Raw genomic sequence first — 15,148 nt, forward strand, 5'->3', positions numbered from 1 at the left:
GTTGGTTTCTGCCATACAGCAACATGAATCAGCCATAACTATACATGTGTCCCCTCCCTCTTGAGCTTCCCTCCCGCCACCCCAGATACACATTTTAAAAGTTAATTTCCCCGAGTGTAGGAAATGGAGAAGAGAACAACTGAAGTGTTTGTTCACAATAGTGTAAAATATGTGGTGGCTTTGATGAGGTTAGGCTTCGGGGGAGTGAGGTGTAGCTGAATTAGAGATATTTGGGAGGTAAAATATGAGTGTTTCATTCTCCATTTTATAGTTGTGGTTTCAAAGTAACCAAGCCTCTATTTTCTAGAAAGTTGAAGGTGCAGTTAGGATAACACACTGCCAGGCAGTAGAGCTTTTCCGCCTCACCAGAGAGCTTTGTTAACTGTGATTAACAGTCTTTGTCACAGGGTTAAACTTTTATTGTTGTTATTTTGCTTTGTTTTTAACAAAATACTTAAAACAGCAAAACACAAATCTTAACCTACTCAAACAGCATCTTCAGCTAGAATAAAATGGAAAAAATACACCAGTTGGGCACCTTCAATACCTTTTTCATTGTCCCAGATTATAGTTAAACCATGCCTCTCTTTTGACTTCAGTGAAATTAACTAAATATTTCTTGTCCTCTTTTTTGGCGGGGGGTGGGGGGGGGCGCGTTGGCATTTATTTTAGTGATGTCTTTTGCCTTCACATCAGTATTGAATCCCTGAGGACTGTTTTAATTTACAGCTAAAGAACCTTGACCTTCAGAGTATGCAATCTTTTACCAGAAGTTATCTAAAACCACTTTCTGCTTTTCCCAGTACCCAGAATAATTCTACAGAGTTTCAGTATCTTTTCAATCCTACAGGGAAAAATAAAACAACAGAAAAATTACAGCATGTGGTACTCATATCAGCGTCACAATATTGGATTGACTTTTCCCACCAACTGGAATAAAACTTTTCCTATATTCTCAGCTTCCGCTCTTTTTTGTTTGGAAACATGTAATCTTAATTTATGTTGAATTATTACTTAGTAAACCACATTCATGCAGTGTTAGTACTTCTGATAAATGACTTTCTAAAGGACCTTAGAATTACAAAACCAAGTTTGCCCAGATTTATTTTTAATGTGGTTAAACAGAACTACAGATTTTAAAATTGATTTTTAGTAACTTTATCATTTATCCTCTCTTCACTACCACTTACCAAACCATTTTCTTAGACAAATTAAATTTACTATGGTTTTTCCCCTTATTTCTCATTTTCACAGATTTTCTTCCATGCAGTTCTCTGACATCTTCCCCATGTGACATGAGCAAAGCAGATCAGAATAAAAATGCTACCAGGGTAGCTCCCTGCTGTGATCTGAACATTTGTGTTCCCCAAAATGTGTACGTTGAAATCCAGGTTACTGGTATTTAGGAGGTGGACCTTTGGGGGTTATTAGGTCATGAGGGCAGAGTCCTCATGAACAATATTAGTGCCCTTATAAAAAGAAGTCTGGGAAGCCTCCTCTAGTGGCTCAGTGGTAAAGAATCCACCTGCAAAGTAGTACACCAATTCAACCCCGGGGTTGGGAAGATCCCCCTGGAGGAGTGTGTGGCAACCCTCTCCAGTATTCTTGCCTGGAGAATCCCATGGACAGAGTTGCCGGGCAGGCTTGAGTCCATAGCGTCACAAACAGTCAGATGTGACTGAAGTGACTTGGCTGCACACAGGGCACCTGTAAACTGGAGTCGGAGAGATTCCCAGGATCCGAAAGTCGTTAACAGGCCTGGGCGTGGTCCAAGAGGACTTAATCAGTTACAGGTTGGGGCCCGGTATCTGATGAGGTTCTCAGACAGCATTACAGCCTCACTTAATTTTCTAGATTGTGACTAGGATCCAACTGATAAGTGAGGACATTTGGATAATAGTTTGGGGCTCTAGGAAATGAGATAGAAAAGGCTGAGCAAAGTATTCAAGTTCTAGCCCAGTCGGCAGGATTCAGGGCTGTTTTTGAACCTTTGCTTAGAGAACCAGGAGACAAACCAAGAACTTGGGCAGAGGCCCGGAACCATAGACTAGGGGCAAACAAGGCTGGAATCTGGAGGAAATTTTCAAATTAGTGATCCAACGAGGACTGTTGACAAGCCATCCAGCTTAGAGCATCTCCAGTTACCTCAGGGCAGGCAGCTCTCCTAGCATCCAGTTCCCAGCCCCTCAGGGCCCCGCCTTGCAGCTGTAGGGAAGGAAGAATAATGTTCTTTTTACTTTCTGAGTTCTTTGCTGACACCTCTGTACTAAAACGCACATTAGCAAGAGAAAAACAGTTAAAACGTGCAACATGGGTCATGTGGGAGACGATTAAACCAAAAGTAACTCAGACTGTGATTTAAAATTCCAGAGATTCGACAACTTCAATAAAAAATAATTTGTAGAGAAATGACGGAACAAAGGAGAGCAGCTTCAGGCTCCCAAGGAAGGCAAACTTGGAAGGTGGGAAAGTAAATACGTAGGAGGAAAGAAAGGGACTGAGGTTCATTTGCAGTTTCCTCTGGTGCTCTCTCTGTGCTGATAAGAAGGTCTTTCCTCCTCATCCGGGGAGGGTACCTTTCACACTGGAGATTTATCTCCTTTTAGGAAGCAAGAAGAGGGTCAGAGTGTCCTAGTATTTGCTGTTTCTCACATGCCTTTAATTCAAAATAATCAATTTGCCAAAGTGGCCTATTTAGGGGGGACACATTCTGGTTTCCTTCTCAGTGTATGTATCTTCCCCAGAGCCTGGCTTCTTCAGGACCCAGTGGTCAGCAGCACCTGGCGTCTTGCACCCACCATCTTCCACTGGGGCTTTTATAGTGCCTCCAGGAGAAACCACTCCAAGAACAGCTTTCCCAAGCATCTAGCAGATGAATTTCCAGCAAGTTCCCCCAGCGTGACACCGCAGCAACTGCTCTGCCATTCAGGAAGCTTGCCCTGCCCTCTGACAATTTCCAGATATCAGCTCTCAGCCTTTTTTTTTCTTTTTAATCTGCAGTTCCTGTGTTCTTTAGCATCTCTTCTTACTCATCAATCCCTCATGACACCAAAGCCTGCTTCATTTAATAATTTTTATATGAAAGTTTCCCTTTCAAATTTCTCTGTACTTTCCATTTCTTTGGGCTTCCCTGGTGACTCAGACAGTAAAGAATCTGCCTGCAATGGGGGAGACCTGGGTTCTATCCTTGGGTTGGGAAGGTCCCCAGGAGAAGGGCATGGCCACCCACTCCAGTATTCTTGCCTGGAGAATCCCATGGACAGAGGAGCCTGGCGGGCTACAGTCCATGGGGTGGCAAAGAGTCTGTTTCTTCACTGCACCATGATTAACACAGAGCACTGATCACAAAGCCTGAGCATCTACTTCAGTGGGGGCGTGTAACCAGCACTGTTACTGCAACTCAGTCTCCATTCTCTTCTTCTATTTGTGTGTGTCTGGGGGGCAGTGTTTAAACTAGGCTCATAGACCCCAAAAGCCTTTGAATAGAATTCAGGGTGTCCATGCATCAGGTTGAGGAAAAAAAAATTACCTCTTTGTTTTGACTGCCCTCTAATTGAAATTCAGCATTTCCTTCAGTTGTGAATGTAAGTGATGGTCATAGTAGGATTAATATTGTATGTAACTTTGTTACCAGAAGGAATCACAGATACTTTTATATCACATTATGATGGCAGAGACCTTGAAATTTTGCTTATGTTCATCTTAACTTTGGAGTTATAGTAGTGATTAGACCAGCTGCCATATTTGTTGCTCTTGCAATAATAATCATGGTTGCAACTATTCTTACAATTATTTATTTAAGATTTATTTCTTTGTTTTATCTTTGGCTCTGCTGGGTCTTCTTTGCTGCACGCGGACTTCCTCCACTTGCAGAGAGCGGGGGCTACTCTTGTTGTAGAGCACAGGTTCTAGGCACGTGGGCTTCTGCTGTTGTGATGCTTAGGCATAGTTGTTCCACGGCATCTTCCTGGAGCAGGTACCAAACCCATGTCCCCTGCAATGGCAGGTGGATCTTAACCACTGAACCACCAGGGAAGCTCCCATAATTATCTTTAATTATTTTAAACTTTTTTAATTAAAACTTTTGCTTGAGAATTCTGTGAAGCAGTTTCATCAGATGGACAAGGGTGTCAATGGCATGGGAAAGGTTAAGGACTCCTCCTCTAGAATGATAGAAATTTTAGGGAGGCTAAATTCTTCACTTCCCAGCGTTGCTGGAAGCCACTTGTGGCCAAGTGATCAGGTTTTGATTCATAAGATATGAACAGGAAATAATGTGTGCAACTTCTTGGTTATGCCTTAAGACAGGGGTCCCCAGTCTCTGGGATCTAATGCCTGGTGATCTGAGATGGAACTGATGTAATGATAATAGAAAAAAACTGCGCAATAAATGGAATGTGCTTGAATAGGCCCAAGGCCATCCCCCTGCTCCAGTCCGTGGAAAAACTGTTTGCCATGAAACCGGTCCACGGTGCCAAAAAGGTCAGGGACCACTGCCTTAAGGTTCAGAGCTTAAGGCGTGAGCCTTACACATACCTCCTCTTTTTTCCCTTTTTGGGACTAGAATCAGGTGGGGCATACAGTGGTGGGGGACCAGATCTGTCGTTTTTCAGTGAGATGATAGAAGCTGCACGTTGACGGTGACACAGCTTCAAGATGGAAAAAACCTGGAATCTCAATATACAGTATACTGGAGCCAGCATTAAGAGCCTAAACATAACCTTCTGTACTGTTTGAATCACTGACATTTTGGGTTTTGTTCTGGTAGAAGAATCAGCATCCCAGTACAAAAAATCTGTGAAGTCTGCAGAAAATCTGAGCAATACTGGGCAATGAATCCAAATTATTTGGGCTGAAACCTGCCGTCTTTGATGAATCTCACGATGGAGATGGGGTATGTGGGTGGCTTTACTTGAGCTACTTCTGGGTGGCCAGCTGACTGGCCTTTGTTCACTGCAGAGTCCACCGTGTCTAAGCATCTGTCAAGGATTCATTCTCCTCCTCCCTTTGGCTGGTCATCTGACCAATTTCAAGGATGATACACATTACACTCAATCCAAAAGAAGGGTTTTTTTTAAGAGTTAATTTTTAAAATTGTTCCATTCATCCATCCATCCATTTATTTATTCCCTCTTCAACAAAGGTCTTTGGAGCAGTGGCCATATTCTAATGTTCTCCTAAAGACTGGGGACACAATGGCAATAAGTGCTAGGGTCTCACCTTGGGAAGCTCTCCGTCCAGTGTGAGGGCAGGAGATGAAGGCAGACTAAATTAAATTCCCTAATGCTTTGCAGTTGCTTTATGGGACAACACTGAATAGACTAAGATAGGAAAACTCTGCTTGAAGGTTTAATGACCTTACACACAGTAAAACCAATGAGCTCTGTGATTCTATGGGTCGTATTTTGTTCTATATGCGGAAACCCAATCATGTAACTTTCCTACAGGATAGCTATGAAAATTAGTATCTGAAAAAATCAACAAGAGATGACGTAGTATTTGAGATAAATAAGAATAGTAATAATAGTGGCAATAATAACAGATTTCATGCATAGAACACCTTTTATGTGTCATTTACTGTGCCAACAGGGGGATCTTCCTCAGATGCCTGGCTACTCCGCTGAATGTCCTGTCCTGTTTAAGTTGTCACTCAAGTCCAGTCAGTGGCCCAGTGAATTTGAACTCCCTCTGAGATTCTGTTTTGTCCTTATACGTCCCCGCCCTGGTTCTGATCCTCTGTTTCTCTTCTGAACTCGTTCCAGTAGCTTCCTAACCAGCATCTCTGACCTCCAGTCTTAACTGGCTACAATCCACCCTCTGCTTTGCTTCCAGATGGCTGTTCCCTCGTCTCTGCCTTGTTCGACGCTCTCAATGCTCCCCAGTGTTTCCACACTTTTCAGCCTGGAGTTCAAGGTCCCGGAGAAGCTGGTCCCTACTTAAGTTCTCAGTCCTTCTTGCCCCACCGTCTTACTGAGTTTCAGCCAAGAAGCCTACCCTGTTCCCTGCTTCAATGCACGATGAAATTTCACACCTTTGTGCAGTAGTCCATGCTGTTCCTCTTGCCCGAAATGCCCTTCCTCTCTTCCTGTACCCTTTGAAAGCCTCCTGCTCTTCAGTGTCTGTCTCAACTGTCTCCTTCTTTGTGAGGCCACCCCATTCTGAGACCTGAAGCCAACTCTGCTCAACCCCTATCCTTGAAACAGAATGAAGATCTTCCTTCTCCCTCCTTTTAAGGCACATCAAATATACTTTTATCCTAGCGACTGAGCGACTTCACTTTCACTTTTCACTTTCATGCATTAGAGAAGGAAATGGCAACCCACTCCAGTGTTCTTGCCTGGAGAATCCCAGGGACGGTGGAGCCTGGTGGGCTTCTGTCTATGGGGTCACACAGAGTCGGACACGACTGAAGTGACTTAGCAGTAGCAGCAGCGCTTATTACAGGTTACAAGGAGTATCTTTTTACTCTACTAGACAGTGGTTGCTTGGGTGTTCTCTCAGTTCAGAATGTGCTATCTGGTCCATGCTGGGCATAACTGCTGTGAATGAGTGACCTGACCCCACGTGCAACAATCACCTCTGACCATGTCATTTTGTTACCCTGAAATTCTGATCAGCCAGGGTTAAGTGAGAATATCATGACCTTACCTTACCCTCACCCCTGGACTGACATTTCCCTCTCATCTCTCCAACACTTTCCAAAAATCCTTTCCCCTCTCAAGGGTCATTTTGTTTCAGCCCATCCCCATGACTGTGGCTTGAGGGAAAGCAGTGTGGCTCCTTTTATATGCTCAAACCTCAGCCCGTCTTGGGTAACACAGGCTCAGTAGGTCACCAAATGTCAGCTGGGGCTGGAGGCTGCCTGAAAGCTGTCCCACTGGTCAGTGTTCCTGAAGGCTGCACCCTCCTGTTCATTGTATCACTCAGAGTCCTGCAAAATGCTCTCCGCATGACATCACTTGCAAAACTCCTAAGTTCATCATGAAAGCAACCTAAGATCCATCAAGTGCAAAACTCAGGGATAGCCAATTCAAAGTATTTACAGTAGATGGAGCTATATATTTCCACTGTGATCTACTCTGTATGTCATATATCATGTGAAATTATTAACATTTCAGCAAAAAAAAAAAAAACATTTCAGCAGCTGTCAGTTCTTTTTGATTAAGTGAATTAAAAGCCATGGGATTCACTTTGCCCTCTTTATCCTTGCTACCTAAAAACTGGTTTAAAATGTTATTGAAGAGTTTCCCTAAAAACCGTACTACGATTAAAAGTAATCGGAACAAGTAATAGACATTATTAAACGCCAGAGATAAACCTTAATTCCTAAGCTATGGACTTGAGTAATCATGACATGTCAGCGTAGGTTCATCAGCTGTAACAAATGCACCACTGGTAAAGAAGGATTTTGATAATAGCAAAGGATACATGTAGTTGCCAGGAAGGCTGGGAAATCGCCTTTGCTAGGAGGCGACGTGCTGAGCTAAATATCTGCAACAGATACTAAGGTACTGCTAGTATCCTGCCACAATATGATGCTTTAAAATTTTTATTATGGAAATTTTCAACCATATAAAATTGTATAATGAATTTACATTATAAATCTTCAACCATTATCAACATTAGCCATCCTTGCTTCATACTGCTCGCTTCCCCACAGCCTGCACTTCCCGCCAACCCCCCGCCCCGGGTTTAAAAAAAAAAAAAATTGTGGTAAAATGCAGTCTGTGGTATCTGCCAGGGACTGGTTTTAGGACGCCCATGGATACTAAAATTCACAGATGCTCAAATCCCTTGTATAAATGGTGTAGTGCAGTGGTCCTTTGTATCCATGGATTCTGCATCTGTAGATTCAACCAACCCCAGATGGAATTCAGCCTACATTTGGTTGTCTGCAGGCACAGAAGGCCAACTGTGTACATACATAAAAGCTGGGTTATTTTTAGCATGACATCTTAGCCATAAATACTTCACAATGCTCTCTGATGCTGACTTTTTAAAATCTAATAGTCTGCCATTTATATACAGAACAATACTAATAGTTTGTTAATATCACCTAATTTCCAGTCCATACTGAAATTTCCCCTGTGGCTCAGTGGTAAAGAATCCACCTGAGGTGCAGAAGACAAGGAGAGGTGGGTTCTATCCCTGGGTCGGGAAGATCTCCTGGAGGAGGAAATGGCAACCCACTCCAGTAATCTTCCCCACAAAATCCCATGGACAGGTCCTACTATAGGACCCTGTAGTCTTGGCAGACTACAGTCCATGGGGTTGCAAAGAGCCAGACACAAGTGAGAAACTAAACAACAATAACAGCAACAATATCCCAAAAATACCCACAGGCTTTTTATAGTTGTTCGTTCAAATGGAGTCCAAACACCATAGACTGCATTTGGGTGTTATATCTTATCTTATCTCCTTTATTCCGTAACATCTCTCCAATACCTGCTTTTTAAAATACCATCAATTTTTTAAAGAGACTAGGTCATTTTTCCTGAGTAGTAATATACCACAATAGATTTTTAACTTCTGTTGAAATAGGTCCTCAGGAAACATTCTTTAAAATAAACTTCTAGAATTTTCTGGTTAAAGGGCATGAGCATCTATCTGTATGGCCTTTGCTCACTACTGACAAGCAGAAGTGTTTCTCCAGTACCTACCTAACTGCCACTGGTTAGGTACTACCCTGTCCCATTCCTCAGAGCTTGGCGAGCACCAGGGCATATTTGAAGCTGTATGCTAGTTTAGCAAGTGTGAAATAGTACCTTTATTTACATTCTGTTCATTTACTGTGCTTAAAATAGTATTAAATACTTGTAACTTACATTTCTTTGGTTGCCATTTCCACCCGGGTATTTATTTACAATTCATGCTTTCTCTTATGTGGCTTGATTGTTAAGAATGTCTAAGCCTTTAATGCTGAACCCCTCTAACCTCTCTAGGTAATTCTGTAATAACTCCCTGTTATAATCATGGCCATCTCTCATCTTTTTTGTAATTAAACTTTTTTAAAACTTAGTAAACTTTATTTTGTAGTGCAGGTCTTGGGTTAAGGAAATACTGAGGGACAAGTACAAAGAGTTCCCATATACCCTACTTTCTTCCACAGTTTCGCCTGTTATTGACATCTTGCTTTCATTTGTTACAGTCCAGGAGCCATAGTTTATATTAGGTTCGCTCTTTGTGTTATATAATTCAATGGGTCTTGATAAATGGATATTGTCAGATATTCACCATTACAGTATTGTGCAGAATAATTTCACTGCCCTAAAAATCCCATATTCCCTCTATTTGTCCCTCCCACCCTTCCCCGTGAACCCTGGCAACCACTGATATTTTTACTGTCTCCGTAGTTTTGGCTTTTTCAGAATGTCAAATAGTAGTTGGAATCCTACAGTACGTGGCCTATTTACTCTGGCAACTTTCACTTAGCAATATGCACTTAAGAATCCTCCCTATGTTTTCATGACTTGATAGCTCATTTCTTCCCTATTTGGTCATGCCTCTTGGTCTGTGGGATCTTGGAGTCTTAGTTCCTCAACTGGTGATTGAACTCAGGCTCTCAGCAGTGAAAGTGCAGAGTCCTAACTACTGGGCCACCAGGGAATTCCCACCCATGTCTACGTATTGCTGAATAGTATTTCATTGGCTAGATGTACCACAGTTCCCTCATCCATTCACCTCTTGAAGGACATCTTGGCTGCTTCCAAGTTTTGGCAATTATGAATGAGGCTGCTATAAGCATTCATGAACAGGTACTTTTTTTTTTTTTTTTTTGGTGAACAAGAGTTTTCAGCTCACTTGGGTAAGTACCAAGAAGCATGGTTTGGGGATCTTATGGTAAGACTATGTTTAATTTTGTAAGAGACTGCCACACTGTCTTTCAAAGTGGCTGCACTATTTTGCATTCCCACCAGAACAAATGAGCATTCCTGTTGCTCCACATCCTTGCCAGCATTTGGTGATGTCAGTGTTCTGGATCTCAACCACTCTAAAGGGTATATATGGTATCTCATGTTGTTCTAATTTGCAATTCACAATGACACATGATGTTGAGCATCTTTTCATGTGCTTATTTACCGTCTACACACCTTCATTTGTGGTGTCCATTCTGATCTTTTTTTGTTTGTTTCAGTTGTTTTTTCTTACTAAATATGAAGAGTTCTTTGTATATTTTGCATACAAACCCTTTATCAGATATGTTTTTCAAACATTCCCCCACCCCCACCCCGAGTCTATGGCTTGTCTTTTCATTCTCTTAATGTCTTTTACAGTTAAACTTCTATTTTGAGATCACTGTACATTCACATGCAGTTGTAAGATGTCATACAGAGAGGTCCTCTGTACCCTTAACTCAGTTTCTCCCAGTGGTAACATCCTGCATACCTGTGGTGCAAGATCACAACCAGGATATTAGCATTGACATGTTAAGATACAGAAAATTTCAATCACTGCAAGGATCCCTTATGTTACTGATCCATCACCTTTTGAATGGTCTTTCTACACCTAGGGAAATTCCTGCCTTTAGAGTTCTGCCTCCCACTATAAGAATGAGAACTTAGACTAAAGTTAGTACATGGGCACATCCATGGAACATTGATTTGGAAGTCGGCAAAGTGAGAAAACAGGCTCTTGTGTTTCTGGCTTGGTGGTGATGGGGATATCTGGCTTTGAGAGAGGCAGCCGTGGTGGGGGCTTGCAAAGGTGAGCTCTTGGTGTTGAACAGGCAGTGAGGGAGATGAGGAGAAGGGAGAGAAAGGAGAGGAGAGAAGAGGGACAAGGTGGGTCCTTGCACCTTTCCCCAGGACTTGGTGGAACAGGACCCCTGCAGGATTTTCTCATCGGATTTGGGTATTGTTTGCCAAGCTTTAGCCTCCCGAATCTGGTTCTATGAACAATTCTATGAACAAGTCCATGTCCTTTTATTTACTTATTTAGTTTACTTTGGAATAGTTTATAGCTAATTATACAAATGGAATAAACAAACAACACTGTTTCTGCCCCCTCCCCAGCATTATGAACTACTCTGTCCCTATCATCTCAATTATTTCTCCTTAATCATCCAGAATAAATCTCTCTTGCTTGGAACTAAGACTCTTGACTGATCAGTTTATTTAAGACTCAGGTTTCACTGGACTCCAAGAGACAGGTGAATTTTTGAGCGCTTGTATTTACAGGAGTTTTGCTACAAAAATGTCTGTGGAAACCAAAATAATGCAGGTGTCCATTTGAGACTGGGTACCAGATTATTTATATTAATGTTAGTGAGGCTAACCCATGACACAAGCAGCAGAGGAAAATAGCCAGGATACAAAATATGCTGAATTTAGAATACACTTCAGCAAGAAAATCTCTCAGCCCCAGCCCTTCCTCTGAGACAACTATTAAGATGTATGCTGAGCTATAGTGGGAAGTTAGATTTTAGGGACAGAGACATCAGGATTAAAATTTAGATTTTGCCATCAGTTTCCTGTGTGACACCTTGGATGAGGTACTTGATACTTCTCAGCCTCCATTTGTTTCTTTGTCTATAAAATGGAAATGATAATAAGTTACCTCCCAGGTTATTATTGTGAAGGTTGAAGGAAGAAATGGACATAAAGGCTCTGACAAACTTTCTGGTTTGTAATAGATACTTAGGGACTTTCTTGGTGAGCCAGTGGTTAAGACTATGCCTTCCAATGCAGGGGACGTGGGTTCAATCCCTCCTAGGGGAACTAGGGTCCCACAATACTGGGGGATGAGGTCAAAAAAAATTTTTTTAATTGAGCAGAAGACCAAAAATTCTAAAGAAAAATCAGACATGAACAGACAAAAGTGGTTTTTTTTTCTGAAAAAAAAAAAAAATATATATATATATATATATAATAGATATTTAACTAATGGTCATTTTTATCAGCTGTTCCATTGGGAAAATAACAAGCTAAATCCACTTCCCAAGATGGTGAAGAGGAGGCTGGAGCAGACAGGACTGGCTGCCTCCCCAAGATTTGTTCTTCCCTTTTTAACAGATTTTTCTTTCTCATGGGGCCGCAAAATTCCTAGCTACAGAACTACATTTCCCAACCTCCCTTGCAGCACAGGGCTTCCTGTTTCAGTGTTGGTCAACGGTTCTTACGTGAACGTCTATGGGAACTATTTTATACTCTCTGTGTAGTTGCCTTCTGCCTTCCTAGCACAGGAATGTGAGGCTGGGGCTGCAAAGGCCATCTCACCACCAGAAGAGACCATGCTAAGACGGCAGAACGGAAGACGGAGCAATCTGAGCCTTTGGTGGCCTCGTGGAGCCACTACACCTTGGGACCACCTGCTTCAATGTCCGGTGTGAAAAACAGACCCTGTGCGGTGAAAGCATCGACGTCAGAGTTCTGTAACGTGCCGCCGAATGTAATCCCTAACTGATGTGAAGACCACAGCTATCGGGCCGTGGACCCGATGAATCAGCTCCTTGCAGTCATCTTGAAGAAGAGCTTCCCTGTAACTCAAATGGTATGCAGGAGGCCCAGGTTCAATCCCCTGGAGAAGGGAACAGCAACCCACTCCAGTATTCCTGCCCGGAGAATGCCATGGACGGAGGAACCCTGCAGGCTACAGTCCATGGGGTCACAAAGAGTCGGACGTGACCGAGCAACTAACGCTACTACTACTAACGACCTTGAAACACGAGTTACAGAATGTGCTAGGAGAGGGCAGCCTAGATTTTTATCCTGCTTATCACATAGATGGTAAAAGTGAAAGACATCATTTTTGGATAGATTTAGAAAAACTAAATATTTTCCCATAGCATCTATGCAATGGTCTGTCTCTGGTTATAGGCTTCACTGGTCCCTGGAGTGCAATGCCAGCTACCGTTTCACCTGCTGTACACAGGACATTTTGGAACTTGACCCCCTTCCCAACTGGTGTCCAGGGAATCCCTGAGTGTTTAAGAGGAGGGGAGAAACCTGATTTGGTCATGTCTGGTGCTTTGACGATGTTGGAGGACGCAGGCTTACTGAAGCCAGGCATTCACCTGGGTCCCAAGGGTGACAGTTGGGACAAAATCTCCCACATCTCTGATAACCACAGGCCCTAGAAAGTGCCTTGCCCTGGCAGGCATAATTCTTCTAGTGGCGGACAAGTCTGCTTGCCAGACCTGAATTCAGTGGAGGCTCAGAACCAGACCCATTAAGGCTTGTTGGGATGAAACTGCCACGAGTCTTTCATCATCCATGTCTGGCAGTGGATGGGCAGCTCCAGGCAGCCCTGGTGGGGCTGGGCTGGTTCTGATGGCCACTTCAAGTGTGTGATCCAGTGGGACTGCCTCTCCTCCTGCCTCCTCATCAACTCAGATGACCTTTCTCAGTCCAGCTGTATCAGTCAAATAAGAAATACCACATGCCTTTATGAAACTTGGCGAGCTACCCTCAAAACAAAATTTAGACCACATATCTGTGAGGACCTTATACTCCTTGCAAAGAAATGGAAAATTATTAGAAAATAAACCAGTCAGCTGTGACCCAGAAGTTTAGATAAGCAGTGCCTATTAATGAAAAATTACTGTGGTTGCCTTAAGACAAAGATGATCATTTCCTTTTAGAAGGCTGGAGGTGCAATTGGGTTCAGGCAATGCTACTCAGGGGTTCGTCTCTGGCTTCCTGTAGGTTCCTGAGCCTCAAAGAAGTAAATTCATCTTTGAGGGATGTTACAGGACAATTTTATGTCTATTACATTTGATAATGAAAAATTAGGGGAAATCCCCTGGTGGTCCAGTGGTTAAGACTCCGGGCTTTCACTGCCAACAGCCCAGGTTCAATCTCTGGTGGGGAACTAAAGACCCCAAAAGCCACATGGCATGGCAAAAAAAAAAAAATCATGATTTGTATTATTCATGTCATTTTTAATATCAGTTCTGAGGTACTTAACGTGCAATGTATTTTACAAAACTTGGTCTATGAGAAACTAGAAATAAATACATTTTTTTAAAAGGTCCTTCATCCAGATAGCTTGGGAAAGCCTCGAGTTTCTCCCCATAGATTCTGACTTAGGGAACTCTGTCCACACTCCTACCCAATCTCCACCTGCAAGTGCACATTCGTGCAAGGGGCGTCGTCTGGGCCCTTCCCAGAGTCTCCAGAGACTGAGCTAATACTTCGTAGTGAGTAATTTCCCATAAAACGGCGCCTAAGTGATCAAACCAGTCAGTCCTAAAGGAAGTCCACCCTGAATGTTCACTGGAAGGACTGATGCTGAAGCTGAAGCTCCAATACTTTGGCCACCTGATGCAAAGAGCTGACTCACTGGAAAAGACCCTGATGCTGGGAAAGAATAAAGGCAGGAGGAGAAGGAGGCAACAGAGGATGAGACGGGTAGATAGCATCACCCACTCAATGGACATGAGTTTGAGCAAACTCTGGGAGACGGTGAAGGACAGAGGAGCCTGGTGTGCTGCAGTGCACGGCACCGCAGAGTCGGACACAACTTAGTGACTGCACAGCAACGTGATCTTTTGGTGACACTTGGCCCAGTCTTGGTTGTCATGTTGGGCCGGATATGGGCAGTTTCTTCATTGAACAGTCTTGTACGGAAGGCCTACCCCCTGCCCCCGAATAGACAATCAATCAACAGGAATGAGATTAAATACTACACTCAAACTTTAGGGGTGTGTGTGCACGTGTGCGCGCGTGCGCGTGTGTGTGTGTGGTTACTACAGATGGGCCGCTATAACCCAGTAGGACCGACCTAACACAAGGATTCTGTCGGCAGAGGTGCAGCTCTCATGGAATTAATTCTGCCCCTTCGTGCCTAATCTCAGTGGTTGGGACACTGCTGCCCAGGGCCAGAGAGAGCTGTAGTATAGCAATGCTGCTCCATCTAGAACATTCGAGGCTGTCGGAACATCGCGAGGATTACAGCAGTGGCACCAAAGAGTCTGCTGATGATAAATATTGGGTAGGAGTGGGCCGAGTTCTAAAAGAAATCAATAATTGAACCTTTAGGATTCTGTTGTTTAAAAAGAGAAAGGAAGGAGGATGTTCTTCTGATAAAACGTGAACATTTATTTAGGGTTATTTCTTGGGTATTTTCACAGACAGTAGGTCATCTCAGGCCTCACACTGGGGTTGTTATTATTTCTATTTCACATTTGAAGGAACTGAGGCCTGGGAGA

At 43.1% G+C, this 15,148-nt stretch overlaps 1 protein-coding gene across 1 annotated transcript in view; it reads right to left on the reverse strand.

Annotated features, from left to right (window-relative positions):
• Window positions 1-397: 397 nt before the first annotated feature.
• Window positions 398-15,148, reverse strand: part of CLMN (calmin) — a 144,414-nt gene continuing 129,663 nt past the window's right edge. Inside the window, exon 11 of the mRNA XM_069559713.1 lies at window positions 398-2,205. Within this exon, the coding sequence (XP_069415814.1) occupies window positions 2,187-2,205 (19 nt within the window). The 3' untranslated portion in view covers window positions 398-2,186. The remainder of the gene's footprint in view (window positions 2,206-15,148) is intronic.

This window comes from Ovis canadensis, chromosome 18 (assembly GCF_042477335.2).
Source record: "Ovis canadensis isolate MfBH-ARS-UI-01 breed Bighorn chromosome 18, ARS-UI_OviCan_v2, whole genome shotgun sequence".
Taxonomy (NCBI): Eukaryota; Metazoa; Chordata; class Mammalia; order Artiodactyla; family Bovidae; genus Ovis; species Ovis canadensis.